This window comes from Pagrus pagrus, assembly GCF_965226575.1.
Source record: "Pagrus pagrus genome assembly, chromosome: 4".
In the NCBI taxonomy this organism is placed as follows: domain Eukaryota; kingdom Metazoa; phylum Chordata; class Actinopteri; order Spariformes; family Sparidae; genus Pagrus; species Pagrus pagrus.
Window position 1 is genome coordinate 10,673,209 of NC_140188.1, and position 27,903 is coordinate 10,701,111.

A 27,903-nucleotide genomic window follows, 5' to 3' on the forward strand; every position below is an offset into this window, starting at 1 on the left:
AGAATATACTGTAGCTGATGGGGTTTAAGTCATATAGCCAGAAACTAAATAACACAATAAAACATACACAGTGTACTCAGAGAAACTTAATTGTTAATAAGGAAGATGGGAAGGGAAACTAAACAAACACTGCTCTCGCACTATAACCTATTAAATCCCAAAGGCATTGGGCAAACATTAAACCCATAATAAAAAATGGGTACAGTGCACAGTGTTGGCAGTAGGCCTACTTGTAATTAGGAAGTCTTACTTTCACTGTGCTGAGCAGGGAGCAGTGGTAAACCTGATGTACTGATTCTTACCTCCTCTCACATCTGGGATAAAACACAGGCCAGCTGTGGCTCTGGCAGAGTGCCATCAGAGGTCACCACAGAGCCTGGAGTGACTCCAGCTGTTTGCAAGTAGTCCAGATGACACATAAACTCTATAAACAGCTTGAGACTGTGAAGGTTTGTGGCAGGAGCCAATAAACTGTTAAGAGAGATCAGCAGCATTGTCTTTGTCCAGATGACGGGCTGGGCTGCAGCAGCGCTGTAAAACTGAAATGTTGAAGTTGAAATGGGACCACAGAGGCTGTAGAGAGGAGCCTCCATACACCAGTGATCCCCAAGGGATACATCCACCCCAGGGGTAGTTTGTACATGGAAGATCAATAGATTTAAAAAACTAGAAATTGCAATTAAAAAAAAAATATATACCCATATATTGAGTCGTTTGACACCCAGTGTGTGATTGATTTTGCATGAAAAGTAGTTAGCAAGCAACAGGATAGCCTGAACAGTTAATTTAAAAATGGCTAACATGAACAGTTGAAATAGCTAGCTAAAAGTAGGTTAACAGATAAACTGTTGAAATATTGGCTTAAAGTAGGTTAATGGATAAACCATTTAATATAGTTAGCTTAAAGTATTAGTTAGCTGAAGTAATATATATCAGTTGAAATAGATAGCTAAAAGTAATGGAGAAACTGTTGAAATTGTAAGCTAACAAATGAATAGCCTAAGCTACTGAAATCATTAGCTAAAGGTAAACAGTTGAAGGTCTTCATCAGGTGTTTTTTTTGTAACGGGCTGAATGGTCAAAATAGCTTAATGTAAAATAGTTAGAATAGCTAAAAGTAATGGGCTAAATGATTAAAATAGATAAAAGTGAAGGATAAATGGTTGAAATAGCTAAAAGTAACAGGCTAAATGATTAAAATAGATAAAAGTGAAGGATAAATGGTTGAAATAGCTAAAAGTAAAGGCTAAATAGTCAAAATTGCTATGGCTAAATTGTTGAAAGGCCCAGCAACTGCCAGTCACAGTGGTAGAAGTGGGCTATGAATGAAAACTTGCCCAGACCAATCTAAATGTTAAGCGTTCAGTTGAACGAAGAAATAGCCCAACATTATCCACTTGTATAGAATGAATTGTGTTAAATAACATCGGGTTTAAAATCAATTCAAACAAACACATCGGGAACGTAATGGGTGTCAAAGAAGAGCTGAGCTCATCAGCGAGGGGCTGTAGGGGACAGGAAAGGTTGCGATGCACAGAGTCGCACAGACTCACTGTTGAATGCAGGCGGCAGAAACAGCAGGCAAATGAGACGAGATGCATAAAATAGTAACTTGTTTTATTCTTTTTTTAACCATGCCACCGAACACTGACGCATACAGAGTTGTGCCTGAATCCACACTGAGAAAACACTTTCACACACTGTGTTACAAAGCTGTAATGAAGAGGGATTTTACTGCACACATGGCAAGAAGAACAACCCTGATTGGATACCAGGTCAAGCTTTGATCTGGCCCTGAGGTAGACAGACATTGACATAATCTAAACAATGCTAATCACATCCTTCTAGGACACATCAAATAAAAGGACATCTGCATTATCACAACATAGAAAGATCAAAGAAAAAACCCTTTTCAAACAAAAGTGCTCTATTTCTTTTGGTCCACCGAGGAAATCCAGTTTATAGTGCATGTTTCATGTAGAATAGATACAGTGAATGTGTGTTTTTCATGGCACTGAGTGTTGTTGGCTACTTAAGAAGGCATTGGTAATGCCCACAGACGCCAAGTTTTGCTGTACACACTGTTTTTCATCCAGAGACCTCAGCCCGTTGTCACTTTGAAGGGAACAATTGGATAACAAGTTCCAAGCAAATTTTTTTTTTTTTGATGTAAAAGTACACGCTTGTCTCAGAGGATCAGCCACTATCACAGTATGTTGCTTCCAGTTGCAATGTTCAGACAAAGTGGATCTAACATGGCAGTCTATCTTTAATTAAGTAACAATAAACAAACACCCAGAAACAACTACCAATAGCACAGACCCATGTACTCAAGCACATCGATGCTCTACTTATAAAAGAGGCACAAGGGAGGGAGATCTTAATCAAATCAGAGACTTATAAAACACACACATTAAGATGTTTTCTCAAATCATACCAAATGTAAACAGATAGCAAATTACTGTAATACAAAAATACAACATGTTTAAATCTATAAGGCCCGTGTTAGGCTCACATAAGGGAATAACATACCATGACAGTTTGTACATTACAGCTACACTATTAACTGACAATAACCTGCTCATAGTGATTCAATGTCAGAATTTTTCTTTTCAGGTTTTGTAAAAAAACAAAACAAACAACAACATCGTTTCATCTTTTCTTCAGTTTTTCTCCTAGAAAATTCTGATTCTGTGATTTTTATAAGACATCTATATATAGTCAATGATAAAAAACTACACATAAAAGCCATGTTGAGGCATTTTTTTTTTACACACTGTTTTTGTTTGACCATTTAAATCAGGGTGTGTTTGTTAGAAAATTAAAAACTACTGATGGGTGAATAATTTGCAGTAGGTCTTAAAACAAACGGTGAAAAGTGAGGAGAGGTAGAGCTTGCTCTACTAGAAAAATCATCCCAAGAGACGCTCGACTGTGTGATGAAAAACCAGCACATATTTGGTAACAAATAAACAACATATAAATAGCAAAAAAAAAAAAAAAAACCCTATTACATTGCAGGAGAGAAACTCAAATTGTAAGCCAGCTACCTCGAAAAACAATAACACCCACTGCAAGAAAGACAAGGCAATTAAAGAGATCAAGCTTATGAGGTCAAAACGTGGCAGCCATTCAAGTAAAACATGCAGAAAATAAACAACTCCAAAATAAAAATCCAACAGCAGAAAATAAAACTGAGAAGTCACAGGAATTTAGGAGAGAGAAAGTGTTGCAAAGGTTCAGCCAATCAAGCCTTCGTGGAATTATTTTCAACATCTACGGCACAATCATAGAAGATGACTCAGGTTTTGCCTGATGGTTTAGCGGATCAATCAAAAACAAAAAAACAAGCTCCTGCTACACGTACAGGTCAGCAGTCGCAGCCATTGTGGCATCGATTTTTAACCCACAGTGGATCCATTAGGGATACAGTTATTACCAAAACTGTGTGTGTGTGTGTACGTTTGTGTGCACTAGGGCTGAAACGATAAGGAGATGTCAACAATTTGTATCATCAGCTGAACGTTTGAGTCAATTTCGGGGTGAATCGTGGATTGTTTTTCAGTTTCCTGCTTCTGAGAATTTGCTGCTTTTCTCTGTTTTATATCTTTATAAACTGAATCTCTTTGGACTGTTGGTCTGACACAACGAGTTATTTGCAGTCACCAAAAATGTGACGATTTTCTGACATTTTTTTTTCAGATTCATCACTAAAGTAGTAAAAAATAATCTAATTGACAATGAAATTAATCATTAGTAGCAGCCCTAGTGTAGCGGGTACACACATTTTGTATTCGTGCTTGCATGTCTCTGCTGTCAGGTAAAAACCTTGTATCTCCTAAGAATGACAACTTCCCACAATGCATTTTTCAGTCTATCCAAAAAGAGTCTGTTGTTTTTTTTAAACCTAGAGAAACACGTAATCTTTCAGCATGAAAAATCAGCAACACTGGAGTTACGAGGTCTTCACCCGACACTGACAACGTGTGTGTGTGTGTGAGAGAGAGACTGTGCGTTGGGTCCAAGTCCTGCTCAGACGTAACAGACGTACAGGTAAGTCTTTTCTATCCTCCAGTCCGCCGGCACGTCCTCTGGTTTGTGGCCCTTCATGTGCTTCTGCATGGCGGCCAGGCTCGGGCAGAAGTCCTGGCAGATGGTGCACTGGTACGGAGAGGCTCCGTTGTGAGTGCGCAGGTGCTTGATCATAGCCGAGTAGTCTCTGGACCGTTGGTGACACAGCTTACACTCGAATGGCTTCTCACCTGAAAAATTCAACAACAGAGCATTAACCTTGTAGACCCGGAGTCAGAGGCCTGCCAGGTGAAATGGGATTCACCTTGACTTCAGTCCACTGTACTGTCCACTGTCGTATTGTGTGTTGTCTGTCTGTTTGTGCGGCAGGATTAGACCTATATCGGTTTGCCTTCAGTTCGATATTAGATATTGTCCAGTGAGCGTCATCCACAGTTTGTCTCTGACCTCAGCGAGGAGTCAGATTGCAAGTCAGTTAAATCTAACCTGAAATAAAATGTAGAGCTGCATCTCTATGATTTAATTCGATGGTTCTTTAATAATAATTATTATTATAATAATCATAATAATAATTAGAGCCAGACCAATACTCAATTTTTGAGGCAGATTTTTTGCAATGATCCCTCAAATGTGGGAAACATATGTAACGCAGGCAGGATATTTAACAGTTTCAACAATAAACTTTATTGTCTAAAGTGACATCAGGGCAGTGGAAATTAAATAATTATAAATGATTTCAAGTATCTTTTTCTGCAGATACCTCTATATCTGTGATAGGCCCATAATATCGACCACTGGATATATTGGTTGGGCTATAATCATAATAATAATACTAATAATTAATAATACAGGAAGCCAAACAAAAATGAAAACAAAAAAAAGTGAATTAATTAAAAAATAATAAGGTTTATGAATATATTTCAATATGAACACAAATTTTATTTTATGATTTTATTCAGTTATTGTATTTTTGGGGGGGATTTTCCAACATTTTCCAGCCACTCTTCCTGTTTTGTAATATTTACTTGTCGGGATGAATAATTTATATATTGGACCAATAAATTATCGGCCCGATATTAAGAAATTTATGTTTATCGGCTATTTATCGTTATTTGTGAAATTTTAGCAGCAGAAGGAAAAAGAGGAGGTAAAAAGTTTCAACACAACGCATCTTATTAAAGCTGTGAAATATGAATCATCCGTCTCTGCTCACCACATCTCAGCCTGTCTTACCCTCAGGTGTGCATTAACTGCAAGTTATGAACTCCTTTTTAAAAATACAATATCCTTAATTCCTGGTAACGGCTTTCCTTCTTGTTGCAAGCAAAACTTTAGTCAAGCAGAAATATTCTCTCAGTGTTCCCACGATACATCACAAAGCAGGTGTTGGGGATTTTGTAGCCCAAAATATTTTTTCAACAGCAGCATTAATATTTTCCCAATATAAACATTATCTTCATACAGGTCCAGAAAACAGAGTGGTCAGAACTCTGTGCTCCCACACAGCCTCCAACAGAGCGCAGCAAGTTGCTTTCTTTTTATTTTGAGTCATAAAGAGAAAGCGAGCTACGTTCGCTCCATACTGATGTTTGGTTTTGCGGCGGTACATTGTGTCTTAGACATTTGACACCATTTTTCATGTGTTGAATCCCCCCTGCTTCTTCCCAAAGCTTGGTAGTGATATAAAGTGATTAAATATAAAGACACATGCGGTTTTAAAAGCTGCTAAACTACCAAAATTAAATGGTTAGGATTAATGTCCTTTATTGTAAATGCAGCTGTTATACTCTTAAAATTATATTTTTTTCTAGGACACATAAAAGTCTCCTTAAAAGTCCAAAGTCGTGAATGCATTAGTCTGACTCTCAGTATTTTTCTGAGTTCGCTGGCCTGTCGGTGGCACTCAGCTTCAAGTGAATTTGTTCCGACTGATGATGTAAATCTTTAAAAACGGGTCATAAATATATCTAGTTGCAATTTTCCAAAAAAACCTTGGCACTCTAGTTTTCAAGCATTCTCAAACAGCAGTAAAAAAAGCAGCTTCACTGGGAACTATTTAACGTCTGGGAGCTCTCACCTGTATGTACACGGTAGTGTGTTTCTAGCTGGTGTTTGAGGCTGAACCTCTTCCCGCAGCCGTTGCACTCGTAAGGCTTCTCTCCTGTGTGGATGCGTTTATGGCCCCTCAGCGTGCCGTCGTCTCTGAAGCAGCTCCCGCAGAATTCGCACTCAAACGGGTGATCGCCTGAAAACACAGTCGTGTCACAACAGCAGCGGCAGCCACAACACCAACACACAGCAGCCCCATTATCGTGAGATCGCGTCAAAGGCTAACTTTATCCTTGGCACGACATGGTATGGTTCATATGTAGCCGCATAGGTCAAACAGTCACAGAGCTCTTTCTGCACATGCATATCAAGCGGGGGGAAATAATGTGCTTTCAGACGTTGCTAATGTTATGACACGAGGACACTCCTCTTGGCTGTCTGCTAATAGCTAATAAAAGCCCTTCAGGCATGTGCTGCTCTGTTCTCTATACTGTAGTTAATCTATTTCTCTCCTAGGCTGAGGATTTGACTCATCTCCAATGACCTATGTGCCTCATTATCTCAGTGTCCACAGCAACAGCCAAGTCAGAGGATACATTGCTCTCCTCATTACAGGCCGATTCTCCCCAATCCCCCACCCCACTGTGGAGCAGATGACATTTACAAAATGTTACTTCCAAGCAGAATGGCATACAAACAAGATACGCTGCCATGGCCAAAACTCCCTTCACTTCTGTCTCTTCACATCAATTATGTATTTCTCCTGTCTAGACATCAAGCCGTCGTGACAGCTGGGAGTGTTATTTAAGGTAAAAGAAGAAAGGGGGACATCTTTTCAGTAAATATCTCTCCGTCTCCTGCGGCACCAAGACTCACCCTCGGTAGAACACACAGACAAGTCATTTCCATTTGCTTTTCCTTCAATATTTATTTGGGTTTCCTCTATCATTTTGGGTGAACCACACTAGAACTGACAGCCGTGAATTGCAGAAGCCCAAAGGCTGTCTAAGAACCCAAAATATAAACAGGATGAAATTGCCCAAAATATGCACCGGCCATAACGGTACAGTGCTGTCATCAGAGAGGTGAGTCATCTTATAGAGAACGGGAAAAGGAGGGTGGGAGAGGATGCATGCAAATTGACTAAAACCTTAAAGCCAGTAACCTAAGGAAATTAACCCATATACCAAAATAAATACAGCCGTCTTTGTCTCTTTCCACCACACGTGTTTACACCACATATTTATGTTTCATGACAGGAGATAGCGCCACAGATAACTCGCGATGGTGCAAACCATCCGTTTCTTACCCGTGTGCGAGCGCAAGTGTCTTTTGAGGGTGGTGTGGCTGGGGAAGGGGCGCTCACAGTGGCTACAGATGTAGCTGTGCATGCCTGCGTGGACCTCCATGTGCTGCTGCAGGGCCTTCTGGGTCTGGAAGCGCTTTGCACACAGCAGACAGAACACCGCCATGTCAGTCCCTGGAGAACGCACAAGACACAGACACAGTTATTTCAGTACCATACACAGACAGGGCCTTAAGTGGGGAAACTGGGTCACTTCAACTTTGTGTGAGTCCTCTGAGGGAAAAGCTTCTTTCAAAGAGCAAGTGCCTCTACCTAAACTAACTCCCCTAAAAGCCCAGAGGCACTTTCAACTGTGAGTCTTTATACGTTCTATTTTAAACCATGAAAGTCATTGTTTTCTTTAAGAATTTCCCACACAATGCACAGCATGCCAATCACACAATCAATGGCTCCTTCCTGGTGTGTTAGATGTGTAATTATTCTCTTCATTCCCCATCAGGAGTCAGCTCCAGCCTGTGAAGTCCTCTGTCTCTGTGCTCAAAGAGCGGCTGATAGTAGCTCCACCCTAAATGATGCCTACACTATGCGCTCCGTGCAGAATGTTAAGTAGTGATATCAAGCCATTAAAGGCAGGACTGCAGGAAAAAACACAATCCAGTTTAATCCTGTGTGTGACCTGGCATCTCTTTGGGGCTGCTTTCCTGTTGCACAGAGTGTGGAGAGGAATACAGATAGGGAGACGCTGGCAGGGTAGCTCCAGTCAAAATGGCTATGTGAAGAAGATCCATTGGCTGTCATACAGTCAACACTTGATCTACAGGCTGTGTACGCCAGCACTCAAATCCGTTCTGGCATTCAGACCGATGCAAATTCATATGTGTGGTAAGACTGAGGGGCTGGTTAATCAGCTGCATTGGATATAACGTGCATGTCCTGGAGAGTGAGGCTTTAATGTGAGATTATGAGGTCCTTATTTCTCTGTCTGCTCAGGTTGCAGATCATTTACAATGCTAGCAGGTCCCATTGCTCCTGACTCAGATTCAATCAGACATCTCCAGCGGAGGATCATTAGTAAACAGAGGACTGTGCCAGCACTTCATTGGAATTCAAGTGGGGTTGCTGTGTCGCATTTAAAATGCAGTCTGATGAGGTCCACTAAATCAAATCATTTGTTACTGTTATTGAAGTGCCTTGAGGCAACTGGCAATTAAATTGGAATTAACGCAGGGAAAGGGATACAGCACACTCATACTAAGAGGGAAGAGTGTCAGACACTCGCTTTAGGTTCTATCAAGTTAACAGACAAGCCTGTTCAAAGTGGAGAGAAAAAGAAACAAACCAGGCAAATTCACATTTTCAGGGATAAATCAGAAACATTCACTGTGTATTGTTTACTAATCCACGTATCACAATTTGCACAACATAATGCAAGACGCCCTTTTTAGACTTCACATTTCACGGATAAGTACAATTTGGCATAAAATGACAAAGCTTCTCTCGACATTATGGGGTTTTCTTTTTGAGCCTAGTTTCGAATTTTTTTTTTTTTCAATGGCACTAATAGAACTGATCATTCGTAATCATTAACAGAAAGAAGACAGGATGAAAGACATTCCCTGATCTTAACAATCCTGCAGGGAGGCGATCCGCTGGAATGAACTGCACCTGTTCAGAGGCTTTAGCCTGTGGACTTTTGTACAAAGGGCACACAAAGAGGTCCAGGCCCTCATTGACCAAGCCCATTAGTCATAGGCTCCTCACGCAACTCCTACAATCCCTGTCTTTATGCTGTCGCCTAATGACCAAGGCCCTTTCTCACCCACGGATCACAATATTTTAGTTGAAGACAAAAGAAGCTGCATTCTCAACGCCTCTGCGCCCTCCCCACTCCCCTTATCCGCTGACCATACAGGAAATCCTTTCACTGTCTGACCAGCTTCACTTTCTGCCTGAGTCATACCTCACTAAAGCCAGTATGCAACAGCGGAGTCTGGATAATGATCTATCTAAAGACATTTCAGAAGCACAAAATGCAGTCTCTGCATGACCTGTGATGTGCTGCCTTGATCCACTTTATCTGTGGTAGTATTGGCTGCAGCCAGCAGGGGGAGTACTTTCTGTTCCAATGTGTCCAGGTTAGTTTAGCTGCAGGCACAGCCGAGCAGAGCCCTCAACCAACTGAATAACATATTATTCACCTTGTAGACACTTCAAAGCTACTTTAATCAGCCCTCTCTCTACTCTCGCTTTATTAAATATCATATATTGTAAATGCTTGTTTCGATGCAGCCTGCGTACTTTGTTCTGTCTGCGTCTAAAAGTTTTAACATCCCGGCTTCTTTGTGGAGGCAAAGCAAGCCTTACTCCCCAACACACTCGCACACTCTTGCAGATGTATACCCTGATCCCTCTGTCACCAACAATACTGAAACTTGAGTAAAGAAATATGACAAATATTCTGTCACAAGAATCTCACTCTTGATCTCAGGTTGACACACGGTGACAACAGCTCAGCAGTCGTTTTTTTTCCCGGGTTTTATTCCGCGCAGCCGACGCGGAAAACAAAAATAACAAATAATATCTTGAAGTGTAAACAAAAAACCTTCGGAGGCAGGGAAGTGTTTGTGTGTGTTAGTGGTGGCATTTCGCCTCGCTGCGCTCTGTTAACTTTTCAAACAAAAAGGATTTGCAGTTGTAGAGTTTTCCAGTAAGCTTTGGTAATAAGTGCAGAGGAGCTTCTTTATGAGAGAATAAGCCCTAAAGTTGGCTGTCATTGCCCCCTGCTTTCTCACCCTTAACCAGACAATGGGCCTGGGATTTGGGTTTTAAGGCACAGGATGACCCCTGACCCTTGGTCCTCAATGGGGTAAATACCATGTAATCAATGGTATTCCTCAAAGGCTGGAGAGTTGACTGAGCATTGTGTTTAGTGGGAGGGAGCCTTAACAGTGGGAATAATGATTTACTTTCAAGAGATTCTTCTATGAGGCAGAAAATATAAACATTTGCCGTGTGCATTATATCACTGAGCTGCTTGTCTAATGCATAATTAGGCTGGTGATTCAGGATGGTTTGAGGTTGTTATGCTATTCCAGCATATCTCCACTAAGACCATGTGTATGCTCATGTGATTTAACATGGTCTGCCTTCATACATCTGCCACTTATTCAGTCCAAGTGAGGTGGGAGCCAGCCACGCTCTCACGCTGCCTAAGAAACAAAACCATGTGTCTAGGCAACCAGATAGGATCATGGTCCTTGTTGGGGTGAAGTGTTCAAGCTAATCCCTTCATTCACAAATAAGCGCAGCCTGTTTCTTTTCAAGCGGCAAACAAAAGTTTTCCCACCCTGAGAATCTGGGAGTAAACCCACTGCAAATTGAACAAGAGATTGTATTCAGTGACGACCGCAAATCTGTATAATTTCTCCTGTGTTAATCTTAACTTCAGCGTCCTGAGCCCGGCAATTAAACTGATTGATTAGTGAATAATGTGTGTCTTTTATATCTGCTGAAACAAAACAAATCATTTTAACTGTAATTTTTAAAAAGTATCGGCTGTATTTTAATAAAACTTTTAACAGCCAAACAAATCTCCACAAATGTCACAATTTGTGACATTACATCATGTCTACCAGCTATAGTAGAAACCATGTCCTACGGCTCAGCGTCTATACAGTGTGCACTCTGTCTGCAGGCGCCCTGATATGACTCAGTTAAACATACACAGTCATGCAGGCTACATTACGTGCTGGACCTCACATGACCCTGTGCATTCATGCTACTGTAAGTGTTCATGCAGACAGCGGCTCCCTGTAGATGTGGCAAACCCAGAAGCGCACACACACACAAACACTACAGTACCTTAAACAACCCCGGGCGCTCATCAGTAGACTGCTAATCTACCCGAGTGAAGAACAACCGACTTAATAATTAATGCAACAAGAGATACGTTGCTCATGTTTAACCACCATTCCATGGATCGGTTCATTGAGGTCACGCGCTGTTTCATTCGCCTCGATTCCTAGAATGTTTACAATATTATTCTTTATCTACTGTATTTCACTGGCAACCAGGGGCTTTGTGTATCACGGCAGTCAGTGCAAATAAATACTGGGGGCACAATGGCCAAAGAGAGCACAGTTCAACTCAGTTTAAGGCTTGTATGAATTACAACTGGGTATTAACAAGAGGGTGCAGTATGACGGACACGCAATTAGGCGAGCTAAAAGGTCTGCATTAAGAGGGCTGCATTATAAAACCCGAGCTGTATCTGAATGGACTAAAGGACTGTTTAATTAGGGCTCAGACAGAAGGTAATATTATTCACTTGATGAAGCAGCCTGTAATGTGTGGAAACAGCAGCAGTGCAGCTGCTGTGAGTACACAAAGGCAGCACTCTTACGGCCTTTGCCTTGAAGGCAAGGTGGCAAAATGGTCGGCCAGCATGGTTTGAAGCATATACAGTCGATTTCTGTGCGTGCTGGAGATAAGCTACAGTCTTGGGTTTTCCAAAATTGAAAGCTCGGTGCCCCAGAGCCTTGACTTGCTCTGATGAAACAAACCCCTTTGTTGTGAGAGCAATTCGGAGACAGATCCATTCTTTTATTTTGGGCTCTGACAAGTAGGTCAGAGGAGACTATGACAGTGCTGTGGTGAGGAGTAAACAGCAGCACATGATGTTGTTTTCCTCTCAGTCCTGGCATCCAACACCAGCAGCAATCCTCTTGCCCTCAGGAAGTCCTCACATACCCCCTACCCCCCTCTCTTCCCACAGTCCACTCCGCCCCTAACCTCCCTCCCCCAACACCCCCCTCTTTGATCTCTAACTCCAGCAACCCACGGCCATTCACCTCTGACATATCAAAACGCTTAAAGAGACTTTAACTGTAGTCAGTGTTGCCAAATTGCTCCAGAGTAAGGTCCCCCAAAAGTAGTATTATTTGCCCTCCAGAGTAGGTGGACAGCAGTGTTGCAGCTGCTGAGGTCTGACAAGTGTTAATCTGCTAAGAGGAAACTCATTTGGCTCACTGGTTATGCCACATGGCAAATTAAAGCCGAGCTGCACGATCGGCACTAAAGCGCTGAAAGAATCCTGTGTTTTTTAGGGGAATTAAATACGCAGGTTGTAAATCTTTGCATTGAGGCGGAGCAACGTTTCCCCGCATAACCTCAACGCCGCTGATTAAATTACCTGTGGCTCATGTCGGCTGTGAGAGCTGCCATAAGTGTCAGTAAAAAGGGTCATGCGTCACAGCAGAGCGCGCTGAGATCACGACAAAATGAGAGAGTAATGCCCTCCTGTAGCCTGCTCTGGATACACTGCCAAGCTGAAACCGAGCTCTGGGTGTTTACAACTCGGGGAGATGAGGGTAGAAACTTCTGGGCATCGTTAACACCCCTCCATGTCCACATCCATTAAGTATTCATACTGTGTGTGCCACCTGGAGTTACAGTTACATGCCAATGCTCCTGAGAGGGTTATCACCTTTCTCTGACAGTAGCAGAAAAGGTGTGGATTCAGACACTGCCAGGCATATGTACCGTCTGACAACAATACGGCTTTTTTCACAGCTGGAGAGGTTTGAGTCAAACGCTTGTTGTGAAAGCTTTCTCACTTCAAGCTAATGGGGTAATATTCTAGAGAAAAGTGGCACTTCATTACAACACGTACTTATAAAAGGCTTTAAAGGTTGTCAGCAATGATTTTATCAAAGGCAATAAACTAATTCAGATGATTTAAAGAAGCTGTTATAATACAGAACTCACAATAATCATGTTGATGTTTTTATTTATATTATTATTATTATAAAGTTGAAAAATAGGTCATAGGTTTGTCAACTCCAAAATAAAGCTGCAACTAGAACTGCAGCAATTATTTGATTAGTTGTCAACTGTTAATTAAACACTATTTTGATGTTAATCGGTTTGAGTATGTTTTAAGAAAACAAACTAAATAAACAAACTCTTTGTTTTCATGACTGAATAAACAAACTGAGCAACACAATTTCAAACTGTTTTACTTTGTTTATATGTGGCGGACCCTGCCACCTTTCTAGCTTCAAACAGTGTTCTGGGGACCTTATTTTCCTCTGACAACAGCTTGTTTATTCACTAATGGAAAAAATAAATATTTCTGACTTTGTATTATTACCTCATTAATATTGTAAATATTAAAATTCTGAGTTTGAATTTCTTCTCTAAAACTACATAGTGCCCCTTTAAATGTGAATATTTTATGTTTTGTTTACTCCTCTATGATAGCAAAATGAATATCTTTTAACATTAACATAACATCTGAGGGTGTCATCCTGGGCTTTGGGAAACTGATCAATGTTTTTTAACATTTATCGACTAAACAACTCGGGCTGCACTTTATATTGTTTCAGCATTGACATCACAATGTAGACTAAGGCAAATTAACTCAAAAGATGTCATGCTGCAACTTTTTTACTGCTTGATACAAAAGGAAAACTTGCATGGTTCACATTTTCCATGACTAATCTACAAGAGAAGTTGGTCTATTGAATAATTTCATCCGATTTAAGGGCTCTTGGACACATGGGACCTTGTTGCTTCTGAGGGTCATGCATAAAATGCACTCCCTGATCGCCCCAATGACTCTACAATGATTATTTCCAAAAAGAGCTATTCAGGTTATGCGGTGAAAACTCCTGATATTTTTCACATCACAAAATCAAAAATACCAAAATACTGCAATGTAAAAAATGTTCCATTATCGAGCAGCCCTACAAAAAACTCATTGAATAATCGAGATAATAATCGACTGAATCCACAAAGACATTAAGCCCTAGCTGAAACTAACTATTGCTTTCATCATCGCTTTATCTGCAGATCGCCATTTTTATCAATCGTTTAATTGTTTGGTCTGATATGTGTGAAAAGTACCCATCATAATTTCCAGAGCCCAAGGCTATGTCTCCAAGTTTCATGCTGTATCCACCTGACAGTCCAAAAACCCTTAAGATATTCATTTTTCTACCATAGAAGGATAAGAACACCTGCAAACATTGACACAAGAGAGGCAGGATGCAGTACAAAGTAAAACCCCAACAGAATATGATCCTAATCCTTTTTGACATATACTCAATTGGAAAATAGTACAAAGATAATATATTTAATATGTTACCTCATCAACAAGATTTGTATGAATATGTGATTATTCTGAATTTGATGCCAGCAACATGTTTCAAACGAGTTTGGACAGGAGCAACAAAAGACTGCGACAGTCGTGGAAGGCTCCAGAAACACCTGTTTGGATCATTCCTCATGTAAACAGGTTCATTGCTAACAGGTGATAGTAACACTGTGTAAAGGATAAACTACATGGGAGCACCTAGTAAGACTGTTGTCGAAGCACACAGTTATAAAAGTAAAAGTTACTGATTAATCTTCTGTCTATCAACTAATCGATTAATTGACCAGTCATTTCAGCTCTACTTAAAAATAAACCAGCCAGCCTTGAGGTATAAATGACATTAGAAGTCTTTCAGGGTTTTATGTAGTCATTATAAGTCATTTTGAAGCTTTCTTTCAGAGGGTGTCAGGGTCACTTCATGGGAAGGTTCCTGACTGATTAAGTGCTATAAATACAAAACTCGACATGTAGGCAGATAAATGTACACCAACGAACACATGTTAAATATAAGAACATGTTGCCGTTGCCAGGTTGTGTGCTTACATTTAATTTATTTTTAGGAATTATTACTAATACTGATGTATAGTTTTTTTGTTAGCTTGTGTGGCTTGATTAGCGTTTGCTTTAAATGTTTTATAATTACATTTTACGTAATTTACTGTGTTTTATGTATCTTCGTTTATTGTCTGTGTGTTTTATGTTTCTCTTGACTGCACGACAGACGATGAAGTTAAAGTTCATAGAGAACGTGTTCATTAATTACTTATTAACTATCAATAAGGTCGTTACTGACAACTTATAAACCCCTTATCACTCTTCTTCAATAATAAAGTGCCACTAAAAATAACACTGTTGATAATATTAATACAAATAGTTATTGATGGTTTTAAAAACAATTACTACTCTTGAAACCCATTTGTTTTCTTTGTATATAGCTTCAAAACACTTCAACCTCAGTGTGCAATTGTTTGAGTTTGAATTTAAATATTTTTTTAAACTTTTTTTGTGCATCTGGACAAAGAAACCTCAATGATTTTCGAGACCTAAATAAAGATTTGAATTGAAATTAACTGAATGCTTTTAAACTTAATTTCCCTTGTTTTTATATAAGGTCTTGTCTGTGTTTCGTATCCCTTTTCCTCTTCCTCTTCACACTTTGTAACTTATGTTTTGAAAAGTGCCACATGAGTAATGTTTGCTTCTTTGCTGCTAATAATACAGCAGTCTGGGAGTGTGGGCATTAAAAATTGATTTAAAAGATTAAAAACGACTTTAGCTCCTCTGGCAGGTTGTTCCATCTATAAGAGCCCAGATTGCAAATCACTTGTCACCGTCCAGGTTTGTGCAGCCGCTTGGCCAAAAAAAACACAACTTTTGAGGGAAAAATACTTGGATTCATCCTGATGCCAACTGTTAACACCAGACACTCAGTGGGCAAAAAAAAAGCTTGTAATACGAACATTTTCTTAATGAAAAACAAAAGGTGTTTGTCTGGTTGTCTGGTTGTCGAGTGTTGTGTGTGAGTGAGTGTAAATAATTCCACAGGAGCTCTCAGGCAGGAGGTGAGGATAGTGTGTCTGTGAAACTGTAATGCTGGCGCTGTAAAGCTACGGCCGCGGCAAAGTGGCATGCGGTGGGTCTGGATGCCAAGAGATATTAGTGGGTGATATGTGAGAGGGCCTCCCACCTCCCTGTTGATAAATTATGGAGCATCATGACAGGAACAGTTTAACCCAGCCAGCATGACAAGCAAGTTTAGACCCCTGATCACAAGTGCTGTAGTCACGGCTTACTCGACAGCTCGATGCATGCTGCCCAGGTTAGACAGAACGTGTGTGTGTGTGTGTGTGTGTGGAAGGAGTGTTAGTGCATGCACACATGTTTGTAAAATACCTGTGTGTGTTTGCCTGTGGGCTTCCAGAGCATCCTCTGAAGAGAATGTTGCTCCGCACTGATCACACACCAGCGCCTCTGCGGGAGCTGTAGATAAAATCAAATTTATAAGAAGGTTTCTTGATCAGACAGTAAACATATGTGTTTTTGTAATTGTAGAGCAAGTCAGTTAATTTAGCATTTAAAGAGAAACTGTGGCAGAAGCAACAAGAGAAGGAACAAAGGCGCCCCAATTCAAAAGTCACCAAAGAGCCTCGCTTGTCACACACTTGCGCTTTTCAGGTGTTAACACAAGGAAGCAAATGCGCGGAGTACAATGGAGCAGAGGAAAGCGCCATAAAAACACAACTCAGGGACAAACAAAAGCACCAGACAGGGTGCAACGGCCCTTCTTCTTGACAAAAAAGAGCCGAGCTGAAGAGTTTTATTTACCGTGCCCTGTTATCAGTCTCTGAACAGTGAGCAGACTGTCTGCCTGAGAGGCCACAGAAGGACTGGGTGTTCTCTCTACAGCAGACGCTTCCCGCCTACGGCACATCCCTTTATCAAAAAAACAGTTCAGAGTCAACACCCCAAATCCCATCGCATACACTGTAACTACAGTTCCCAGTTCACCTTTGGAATGCCCTTGTCTATTGTGATGAGGACATGAAAGAGACAAGTATGCATACTGCTTGCAGAAACGTTCAATCCTCGTTCTGCACTCACCTCACACCTGCACAGACAGACACATAGGACAGATATGCGCGCACACTCACACACACACACACACACACACATGCACACACACAAGCATTCACTCTCACGCACACACAGCTGTTTGGATGTGGGTTGGCTCTCACAGAGATGTAAATCGGTTGCAGATCCATACTGGCCCAGGGCTCATTCACTGATCTATTTTCTGCTCAGCTGGCTTTAAATGAAGTTAAAATGACTCATTAAAACACCCACAAGCTTTGGGAACTCTGAGCGCTACAGCCTAAATGTGGTCCTCTTTCAACTCTTACGATGCCTCTATACTCAGACACTGTGCCACTGTTCCCATTGCTGCACACAAATAACAAAAAAGCCCCAATCTGTTCATTTTCTAAAAACAACAATTTTTGAAAACAAACTGTTACTGTTTTGGAACGGCGCGTTTTGTTACACGGAGCGAAAATAAAACTTGGTAGAGAGCAGTCTTGTGTAGTAGTAACACTAGAGCAATGTTGTAGATCCTGATGTTGTGTGACGCTGTCCAGTGTGGTGTGTTGTGTTGTGTGAGATTGTGTGATAAGGGAAGAAGAGAACATAGTGCATTGTCTTGTGCAGTCAAAGGCACGGAGTGTGCTCTCATCCATAAACCATCAAACTGTCTCCAGACGCGGCTGCAATCGTCCTCCATCAAAACACTTTGTCTGGCATACCAAAATAAGAGCCAGCATCGAGCTGAATACCAAATCAGCCCATTAGAGCAGTGGAGCACTCGCTCCTTAGCAACCAGCGGGATCTAAGGCTGCTATACCGAAATACACAGTGACAAAGAAATGAGATCCACATCTCTTTTTTTTTTTTGTAGTATTATGGGTTGACACATTGGGATGGGGAGAGTTTATGCAAAAATTCAAATTAGGTTAAAGGTGCCGCTGTCGTGGATGTCACTGCGAATTGAAAATCAAAGCGCGTTGTCGAGGTCTGAGAGCAAATGCAAGACAATCCGCGTGTTTAGGGTTATGTTGAGGGTACAGAGGAGGAAAAAGGGACGACTCAGGTGAAGTTTAAAGAAGCAGCTTCTCTCTCTCGTCTGTCAGCAGAATGTCATTCCAGAACAATCCTCAGAGAGACGGCGGAGAGGACAGGGACCTCGCCTTGTCTATACACATATTCCAACTGAGGTTTTTGTTTTAGTTTCATTTTTAGTCCCTGATCCCCCCCCCCTCTCCTGCTCCTCCTCCTCCTCCTCCCATCCCCCTGCTCCCCCCAACCCCCCCTCCCCGCTCCTCTTTCTCTATTTTGGATAAAGTAGCTGGGAGAGCAGTCAGGTCTGATTAAGTCTGCATTTGGGTACAGTGTGTTCCTGGACACACATCTGCGAGCGAGCCATCACACACGCTTCGGAACACTGGCAGAACACCCAGGCCTGCCGGCAGCTGATGATGTCATCACTCAGAAGGGGCAGAGCTGGCGAGCTGCCAGAGTCTCCGAAAAAACACAGAAACGATTCAAACGGAGAGCGAGAGAGAGGGAGAGAGGGAGAGACGGAGAGGGAGGGAGGGAGGGAGGGAGGGAGAGGTGCACAGACCTAAGCATGGAAAAGAAAGCATGATCCAAGTATTCGGAGCAGCACTAACTGGTAGGAGGAGGAGGAGGAGGAGGTGGAGGGGAGGGGGGGGGGGGTTGTAGTATGAACAGGTGCATTTGAAAGGCCGCACTATCAAGAGGCTTCATAAGCACTGAATACTCTGAGATGAGAGTGTGAGAGTTACTAAGTACCTGTGTGAGACAGCATGTGCATCCGTAGCCGCATGCTGTCCTGGAAGTGTTTGCCACAGTATTCACAGCCGTGGCCCTTCTCCTCGTTATGCAGCCTCCTGCGGAAAGACAAACATTAATGCGAGCGTGTTAACAGAGAGACGAGAACAGGGCGAAAAACGCACTCGTGATAATAGAAGTATCTCATTTCTACGCCTTTTTTTTTTTTTTTTTTTCCCCCTCTGTAAGGTCTCCCAAACCCAGAAGCATCATTGTCCCCGTAACAAGAGGAGCATGTTTTAATTCCGGCAAGAATCCCTCGCTGAATGCAACATCATTAGTGTAAGAGGCCCTTGGAGTTGTGAATCACAACGCATGAATGCAAAAAGAACACAGACAATAGGATATCTGGCTAATTTCAGAGTGCAGACATACGCGTGCCTCCACCCGCCAGCACTGCAAGACACTGGGCACGCACACACACAAACACACGCGCACACCATGCATGTGCGCGCAAACTCACATCCCAACGCAACATGCGCACACACACACACGCTTCTCCTGTAACTGCAATGAAAAGGAGAAAAGAAGATGATTCGCTGAAGCTCCGCCGGCAGCAAAACCTATCATATCATATCACACACATCCAAGCATGCGAGGCATCTGTACTGTTATCCTTATATCACCCCGCTAACAGCAGAGAAAATGGCCTCACAGGAGTCCATTATTAAACACACGCTGTGGCCCTGCGATGGAATTTAACACACGTCGAATCAACATTGAAATATTTAGAAAACACAATTATTTCAGAGCGCTGACGGCTTCTGGCTTTGAGGACTTTTTAAAGATGATAATCTACTCGAGAGTTCATGTGAGACCTAAAGCTTTTATTTTGAATGTAACCATTTTTTTTCTCTTCGCAGAAACTACTTTTAAAAAAAAGGCTGAAATACGGCACGTCCTGATGGCCTGGGGGTTCACGGCGCTGACCATGTAATCACAAAGTCTGAGTCTAGCCAGGGACGTTGGTTGCATTTCATTGCTCTCCCTTCATTTCCTGTCTCCTCTCTACCAAAATAAAGACACCCCAAAAATAGTCTGAAAAGGCAAAGATGCCATAAAATTGTAATGGTATTATTTAAATTCCTATAAAGGGATTTTAAGTTCGGAACAGTTGTCTTTAACCAGACAAAAGATCTCTGTAATTATAATTCACGGAGGTTTTAACCTTTAAAATGACCTGAACTGCTGTAGTTCTAGTTTTTTAATGTCAGACAAAACTACAAATATTCTTTTAATTTTCTTTATTTTTTTGTCCCTTTATTCTAAAACCAAAATCTGTTGAATTAAAAGTTTTTTTATGCTAAAACTGTGCCAGGAGAGACTTCTGTAACAACATGACAAAATGTCAATCTGCACACCAGGTGTATGCTCAGTGACCTGGTTACAGACCTACAGCAACTTCATTATGTCCTCAAGCAGCGCCACCAATGCAACTCCTTCAACCTGCGGACATCCGCCTGTCTCCATGAGTAAGAAACGCGCATCACTAGATATCCCACAGGATGCTCTGTTTCACCGGGCGGTTTAACACAACTCCGGAGTCGCACGAGGCTGAAATGTCAGCCACAGGCGCCGATAGAGGAAGACTGTGAGTGTGTTAGCTGCATAACGGGACTTTCTGGCTCTCTGTTTGTCTTGTTTCTAATGATTAGCGATGAGTCAAACACTGCCGAGCACGCACAATCATAAACATCTGCAATCAAGCTAATGAGAGTTGTCATCGAGCTAGAATAACTTTTTGTGTACAGTGGCAAAATCTAAACTGACACGCTCGTAAATAAAGGAGGAAAAAACAATAATAAAAAACAAAAACAAAACAAAACAACAGAGCGAGTCGGGAAGCAGAAGTTATCCATCATCGAGCTGAGGCGTCCAGCCCGGTCCCTGCTGAGAGGCTCCTCTCTGCTGATGCAAAGGAATGCATATCAAATAGCCTGGGAGACAGCCTGTTGTGTGAGGCACGCTTCTGCACAAATAATCAAACAGAATTTAGAAAAATCAGGCTTTGTAAATAACAGCGTTATGCGACACCAAGGCCTCTTTATATCAAATCCCTAACAAAGACCCGATTGAAAAACTTCCCGAGACGTCTCACTGTTAAGACATGAGTGCAGGTGTCCCTGGGAATAAATTAACATATTTGCTGTTGCTCCTTCCAGCTTTTAACTCTCAAAGTATTCTAACAGGATGGGGGGAAAAGATCCCGAGGACGATTTCAAGAGACGCGTGTCCAATGCTCCTCTTAACAGCATAATCAACAACTTGGCTCTCATTCATCGCACTGCACGAGCACACAGGCACATCCCTCACATCTTTTATTAGACACAACACACCTTTGTCAGTGTCGCTGTCTTGTTTTTGTGCCCTCTTTTTGTGATTGTTAGATTTTGGATTAACATTTTTTTTAATTTATTTTCATTTTCCATTAATTGAGATACTAAAATAGATTTCAAATGTACTGTGATGCTGCAGGGAAGTGTAAGAAATGTGGTGTTGATGGATGTTTTTACCTGTGCTGCTCCATGGCCTGCCTGCTGTGCAGCTGAAGCCCACACTCGCCACAACACAGCTGGCCTTGAGCCTGGCCCTCGTGCCTCATCCCTGCTGCAAACTGGCCCAGCCTGCTGAGGAGCTCTCTGTGCAGCAAGCCCTGGTGCAGCAGGCCGCTGTACGCCCTGGGGTCCAGCGGCACGCCCAGGGACGGGGCCACTGACACGGACACGGGCAGCATCCCCTCCCCTGTGTGGTTGGAGGGGACAGAGTATATGGAGGCCAGATGTTTCTCGGAGATCCCCGGGAAACAGTCAAGAGAGTTTCCCACCACCTGTCCCCCGTCTTCTGGGCTTGTGTGCAGCTCTCGAGCGCTGGTGATCACGCTGCCTCTCAGGGGCGTCCCCGGACTCTCGTCTCTGGCCTGGTCGGACGCACAGCTTCCCTCCCCGGTGCTGGAGGACCTGCCCTCGCAGCCGTTGGCATCATCCACCTGCATGTTCTCTGATTTTATACTTCTGGCAGGATCCAGGGAGGAGGCCTCGGATAACTCTGGTCGAGGCTGCTCAGAACCCTCCATGTCGACCTCTGCGTCCAGCTTGGGGCTCAATTCAGGAGCAGCCTCGGACTCTGGACCGGGAGAGCTCCTCTCCGCCATGTGGTACAGCGCCAGGTGGTGCAGAGCAGTCGGAGAGTTGCGGGTGGGTCCATCCTGTATGGAATGCTTCTTGGACATCAACATGTGCCTCCAGTGCCTGGCCCGGCTGTGGTCACTGTGGTCTCCGGAGCTGGGGTTCCTCACCGCCACCTCCTCGCTCTCCTCCGCCTGGATAGTCTCTAGCACCTTCAAGCACTGCTCCTCCAGGTACTCGATCTCCAGGATCTCTGCGGCGTACAGCAGGTCGTCCAGGTCCTCGGCGGTGGCCTGGAGCGAGGCGGTGTAGGCGTACTCCAGGATCTGCTGGAAGGTCTTGGGGGACAGGAAGTCCAGGGCGTAGCGCAGGCTGCTGCGGTGGAACAAGATCTCAAACATTTTGCTGGTGCAGGCCAGGACGGTGCGGTGAGCCGGGAACTCCTGGCCGTCCACCGTGATGATGACATCACACAAGGTGCCGGTGAGGCGCATCTGGTTGGCCCGCTGCAGGAGCGTGCTGGGGTGAGTGGGGTTGTGGAGCTGGAGCACACCCATGTTTGTCAGACCCGTATCCACTCGGACCTTTGCTGAGCCCGCGCATGAGGTGTGGCTGCTTCGCTTGCCTTCAGCTGGTTGTAGGTCTGTGGTGTGGGCGGAGGAGGGGAGGAGGGCAGAGGATCATTAGTGGCTGTCTGGCTCACAATGTGATCTAAAAGGTAGTTAATTAAACTCCAGTGTCCACTCCATGGTCAGTCAGCAGGAATCATTTCAAAATCAAACAAAAAACATCTGATAAAATATTTTCTGTGAAATCTAAGAAATATAAAAAAAACCCTCTCTTGATCTCTGCAGGGGATTTTATTTCATGCTCCCAAACATGTTTATTTATTTTAATTACGAGCCAAAGACAGACAACAGGTCGATAAGCGGCAAAGCAACAGTTTCCATTGCAGGTGATTAGTCTGAGGTCTCGTTCAGAGTCGGTCACGTCGCTGTAATAACGTCTGCATACTGAGAGGTGACGGTTCAATTTATCAAGCTCCTCACACACACACACACACACACACACTCTCACTCTCTCTCTCAAACACACACACACTCACTCACATGCCCTCAACAGGTAGGCCTGCTATTAACAAACGCCTCGGAGGGCTGATTAGTTCATTTAGGCTGCGCACGTTCGTGATTAGATGTGTTGGAGACAATTAAGCAGCTCCGCTAAAAATCCCTAAATAAGTTATAAAACTATCAGATGGATGAGAGCGTGAAAATGGAGCGCGACGTGTTTTTTTTCCCTTTCTCTCTTTCCTCCTCTCCTCAACATTTAAACACCTTGAACGACAGAGTGAGTGATGATCCGGCTTCTGTGTGATGATGAGTATTGTCGGACCACTCAGCAGCACCTCGAGTGATGCTGACAGGCTGCATCCTCAACTAACCGCAACATCAGAGCGCATCAGGTGCAGACGCGCAAAAAACCTCGCCGGTATTATCCAAACACATTGCGACAAATTAACCCTCCGCACGCGCTTATTTACTGTCTGCACGGTGTTTGAGGGGAGAGGAGAGGAGGGGAGGGGGGGTGGACGCGTGATGTCTGAAAAATGACACATTTTTAAACCCAGAATAATCTTTGGAGAAACTGGCCGGTGTGCGATCCGCTCCGTGCGTAATCAAGTTTGTAAAATCTAAATCAGGCTGCAGCCAAACTTAGATCCATCCCCACATGTGTGCTGGTGAGCGAAATTATAACAACCCGCCCGCAAAAACTGCCATTATTTAACATGTTAATTGTTGAAATGAGACTGAAAAGTAGTTGGATCGGAGCAGAGTGGAATAAAGACGCAGGGGCGGTCAAAGTGTCGGCTGTCACAGCTGCTCTTACCTCTGCTCTCCTAACGTCCTCCGCTGATTATCCGGGCAACATCATGCTTACACATTTCACAGTACCCGCTCCAAACTCAGTCCTGCTCCAAGTAAGCAAATCATCACCCAGCCGCGACAGTCAAAGCAGCGGGAGGGGGGACAGCGCCGCTTCCGAGTGGCGCTTTCAAAATAAAACCAGTCTTGAGAAACCACGTGTTGAAACGCGTCTAGCGGGAAGAGGATGGGAGGCGTGATGAAAAAAAGGTGGAGTGTTATTGTTGAGAAAGAGAAAGGAAGAAGAGCCGTGAAATGAACTGATTAGCTGAAGAAGAGGAGGAGGTGTCTTGTTAATAAATCATTAGCAACCAATCTTAATTAAAACATTCACCTGGTTTAAGAGAACTTGATTAAACGGTCAGATTAAGACTGTCAAATTAAAATGATGACAGATTTTGGAGTCAAAAGTGATAATTAATATTATTGTGTTATAATATTATGTTATATTGCTTATACATGGATGTCTTTCATGTATATGTGCTATGGATGTTTACAGTATTTACTGTATGTGTCTATGTATGGAGGTACAGACTGTGGCAACAAATGTCCTGGACAATAAATTATCTATCTATCTATCTATCTATCTATCTATCTATCTATCTATCTACTTCTAGCGTTGGAAATGACAAGAAAAGAAAAAAAACGAGACGAACATTCTTGCTTGAGAGACAAATGTGTCTTGTCAATGCTCTAACTCAGATTTTATTCCAGATATGTTGTATTGCTTATCTTCATTTGTAGCCTATATTAAGTTAAGCCTTCTCTGATTATAAAAGAAAATGACTCGTGACTTAATTTAGTTTGTTTTCTGTTCGTACTGTCACCAAAATCTATGTAAAAGATACAGCGAATAAAAAAGTTTTAAAAAAAAACAAAAACAAAAAACTTTTGTCTTGAAAAAATGTGGGAGTGTTTAATTTCTGACATTTGAACAGATGATTGCTGAATGGAAACGGCCGAGTAGGCAAGAATTCAGAAGTAGAAAGGCTGCGGCATCCTGGTGACCTACAGTGCTTTAGAGACGCTCACCATGAGGTCAGCTGAGGTCGAGAAGCCCGGTTCACACGCAGCATCCCCTCCCCCCCTTCAGCCTCCAGCACTGTTCAGCTGTTTGTTAACTGCTCAGCTATTTTTCTGTGATCCTTTCTCTTGAATTTAAAGTTTCAAAGTATTTTCCACACTGCCAGGAATCGTCTTTTTTTCTTTCTTTACTTTTTTTCCTACTTTAATGTGACTTAAAAGCAGGAAAATCTAATGTAGTGTGACTAACAATATTGGAAAAAACCTATAAAATGCTTTTAATGTGTAAGTTTTTAAATTATAAGCAGTGGTGAAATGTAATGATCTACATTTAGTTAAGTTTGAGATACTTGTACTTCACCCATTTATGGGACATTACACTTTTATTCCACTAAACAGATTCATGTTTTACATATAAAACATATGTTAAGCTAGATTAAACAAGAGAACATGATATTAAAAAGTTAACATTAGCTGCAACATGTCAATCAAATGACATGTGGCTGTATAAATAATAATACAATAATAATATAATAATGAGTCCATTCTTTCTGCATAACTACTTCTTATACTGCGTGATTAGGTGCATGCAGCTGATAATATGTATCTGCTTTTGCTTAAGTAACATTTGAATGCAGGATTTTGATTTTAATAATAATTTAGTGAAAGAATGATGCAGATCATTATTTACTTATTCTGTAACAAGTAAAAGTCCTGAAGTTAAAATAACTTGAACCTACAAAGAACTTTCTATCTGGTTATGAAACGGACTCAACGTACTACTGATGCCTCAGTGTGACACGTAAGAAACAGAAAAAAAGTCTATTTCTCTGTGGCTGTTATAGTTATTATTAAAGGTGCAATATGTAAAAATTGCCGACTTCTCCAATTTGTACTCCAAACAAATGAGGGGCAGCATATCACCAGAATAACCGCTAACTGCTGCGAATTGTAGCTACCATTAGCTAGCTAGTTAGCTCAGTTAGCAATATAGCTAGCAAAACAGTAGTTACAGGAGCTTTGGACCGAAACGGGCCGGGGCTAACAGGTTAGCATGCTAACTGCAGTAGATACAACACAATACATAGACATCATGATGTCAGAACTGTCATTTTTCTCACATTCTGTTGACAATTTTTAGTTAATTTTTGAGTGTTTTCAACTAAAACTCTGACATTTTGCACCTTTAATGCCTGTAAGTGGGCCAGATTCCGACTCATCCAGATCGGTGAAGTTGAATAAAATTGGAAATCTATTTACTGGCGGAGCGCTGAGGATGAATCGAGGCGTATCATAGCCTGAGGAAAGAAGCTGCTCTATAATCTAATGGTTACGGACCACAAAGTTTCTTTTGTTTCTCCTTCATCATTTCTTATTCAAAGAGGCCGCCAGAATCAACAACAAATGAAAGTGCCTCGTAGCGTTAAGTAAACGTATCGGCATCAAAATATATTTCAAGCACCAAACGTGCTCATGATGCAGGATGGCTCATTTCTGTATCAGAAATATTATTATTGTATTATAATTCTGTGTATATTTATATGCATGCATCACTAATGTGGCTGATAAAGATGGATAAAGCTTATTTTAACTGCTTTATTCCCAGGTGTTTTAATCTATAATAATACATTATAATTTATTAGCTGATTGTCACTGAATTATATAGTCAAAACAATATCATTATAAATATAATCTGTAAAGCAGTAACTAAAGCTGTCATATACTCTACTCAGAATTAGGGATATTGTGATATGGGTGCAATACAATTCAAAATTAATCATGTCACATTATTTTTAGGGACCAAAATATTGACAAAACACAAATTAAAAATTCAGATATGTCACATAAACAATTAAGTGAAACACTTAATATCCCAAGCTAACTTTGAGTAGTGTAAATGTAGTGCAGTACAATATTTACCTCTGAAATGTAATGGAGTAGGAAAAAGTGGAAATACTCGAGTACCTTATAATTGTACTTACTTTACTTCCATCGCAGGTGATACTGCTTGCACTAGAAAAATAAACTCCCCAGTTTAAATACATTAGAAATGACCTTACAGGTAGTTACAACTCTGAATTGAAATAACTTTTTGTAATTCCTGTTTCACTCTTTACTCTACTTTACTTTGAAGGCCACTTCACCTAACTTCCTGTCTCGTCCCGGCTGCCTGCTGCTGACTTGACTGGCTGCAAATCATCGCCGGGGCGACGTCACGGCTCTAAATGATCGCCCTCTGCTCCTCGTCTCTCCATCAGGGCTGCAATCAGAGACATCTACAGGGCATCTGAACTACTCACAGCCTTACCAGGTCAGGACCAGTTAGTTGTCCTGGAATAAGAAGCACAAACTGGTTACTGCAGCCGATTTTAAAGGTCGGAACCAGTCCGCGTTTAACAGGTGAGACAGTGGAGAGGAATAAAAACGAGGTAAGGGAGGGAGGGGAGGGACGAGATGCCATCCCGGGTCAGTGCTGGCTGCTGCGGCTGTTGACACTCTGTTGACACGGCACCGGTTTGCAGGTTCATGTCACATCACAGCTGAAAATATCAAGCCCTCGTTGGTACTTAGTATTTTGACATCCTAGCTGGAAGTATTAACTTTGCTCTTGCACAAACACGCATCATGTAACACGTGTTTATTCGCCCCCTCATCTATCGGGACAAGCAACCTGAGGATTTTCCAGCCCCAACATAACCTGTTTGCACTGTAACCTTTCTGTAAATAGTCCTGTGTGTCCATGACATGGCGAAAACAAAAAAAAAAAGGGGGGGAATCCAATCACAGGTGTTTACTGTCATCTAGTGTCCAAACGGTGTCACTACACTCCTTTAAAAAAGGGGGAGGGAAAAAAAGGGAAAAGTAATTGAAACTAATGACAAAATG

General features: G+C 42.1%; 1 protein-coding gene across 4 annotated transcripts; it reads right to left on the bottom strand.

Moving 5' to 3' along the window:
* Positions 1–1,596: 1,596 nt before the first annotated feature.
* Positions 1,597–27,739, bottom strand: zbtb16b (zinc finger and BTB domain containing 16b). Of its 4 annotated transcripts, XM_084350842.1 has the most exons (9): positions 27,326–27,739; positions 23,960–24,167; positions 21,461–22,715; positions 18,909–19,006; positions 16,869–16,976; positions 16,437–16,523; positions 7,391–7,561; positions 6,110–6,277; positions 1,597–4,262 (listed from the first exon to the last, which is right to left on the bottom strand). In XM_084350842.1, exons 3-9 carry the CDS (start codon positions 22,627–22,629, stop codon positions 4,033–4,035), a joined length of 2,031 nt encoding a protein of 676 aa, XP_084206968.1. In that variant the 5' UTR covers positions 22,630–22,715; positions 23,960–24,167; positions 27,326–27,739; the 3' UTR covers positions 1,597–4,032. The 4 variants fall into 4 exon arrangements, with proteins under 4 accessions (XP_084206968.1, XP_084206969.1, XP_084206970.1 ...); XM_084350843.1 differs by lacking the exon at positions 27,326–27,739 and having other exon boundaries at positions 21,461–24,415; XM_084350844.1 differs by lacking the exons at positions 16,869–16,976; positions 27,326–27,739 and having other exon boundaries at positions 23,960–24,413.
* Positions 27,740–27,903: the final 164 nt, after the last annotated feature.

Coding starts and splice junctions, on each gene's coding strand:
- zbtb16b (XM_084350842.1), bottom strand. CDS start 22,629: ATGGGTGTGCTCCAGCTCCACAACCCCACTCACCCCAGCACGCTCCTG. Junction 16,977..18,908: donor GCACATGCTGTCTCACACAG/GTACTTAGTAAC, acceptor TTTTTGATAAAG/GGATGTGCCGTAGGCGGGAA. Junction 7,562..16,436: donor CCACAGGCAAACACACACAG/GTATTTTACAAA, acceptor TGCGTTCTCCAG/GGACTGACATGGCGGTGTTC.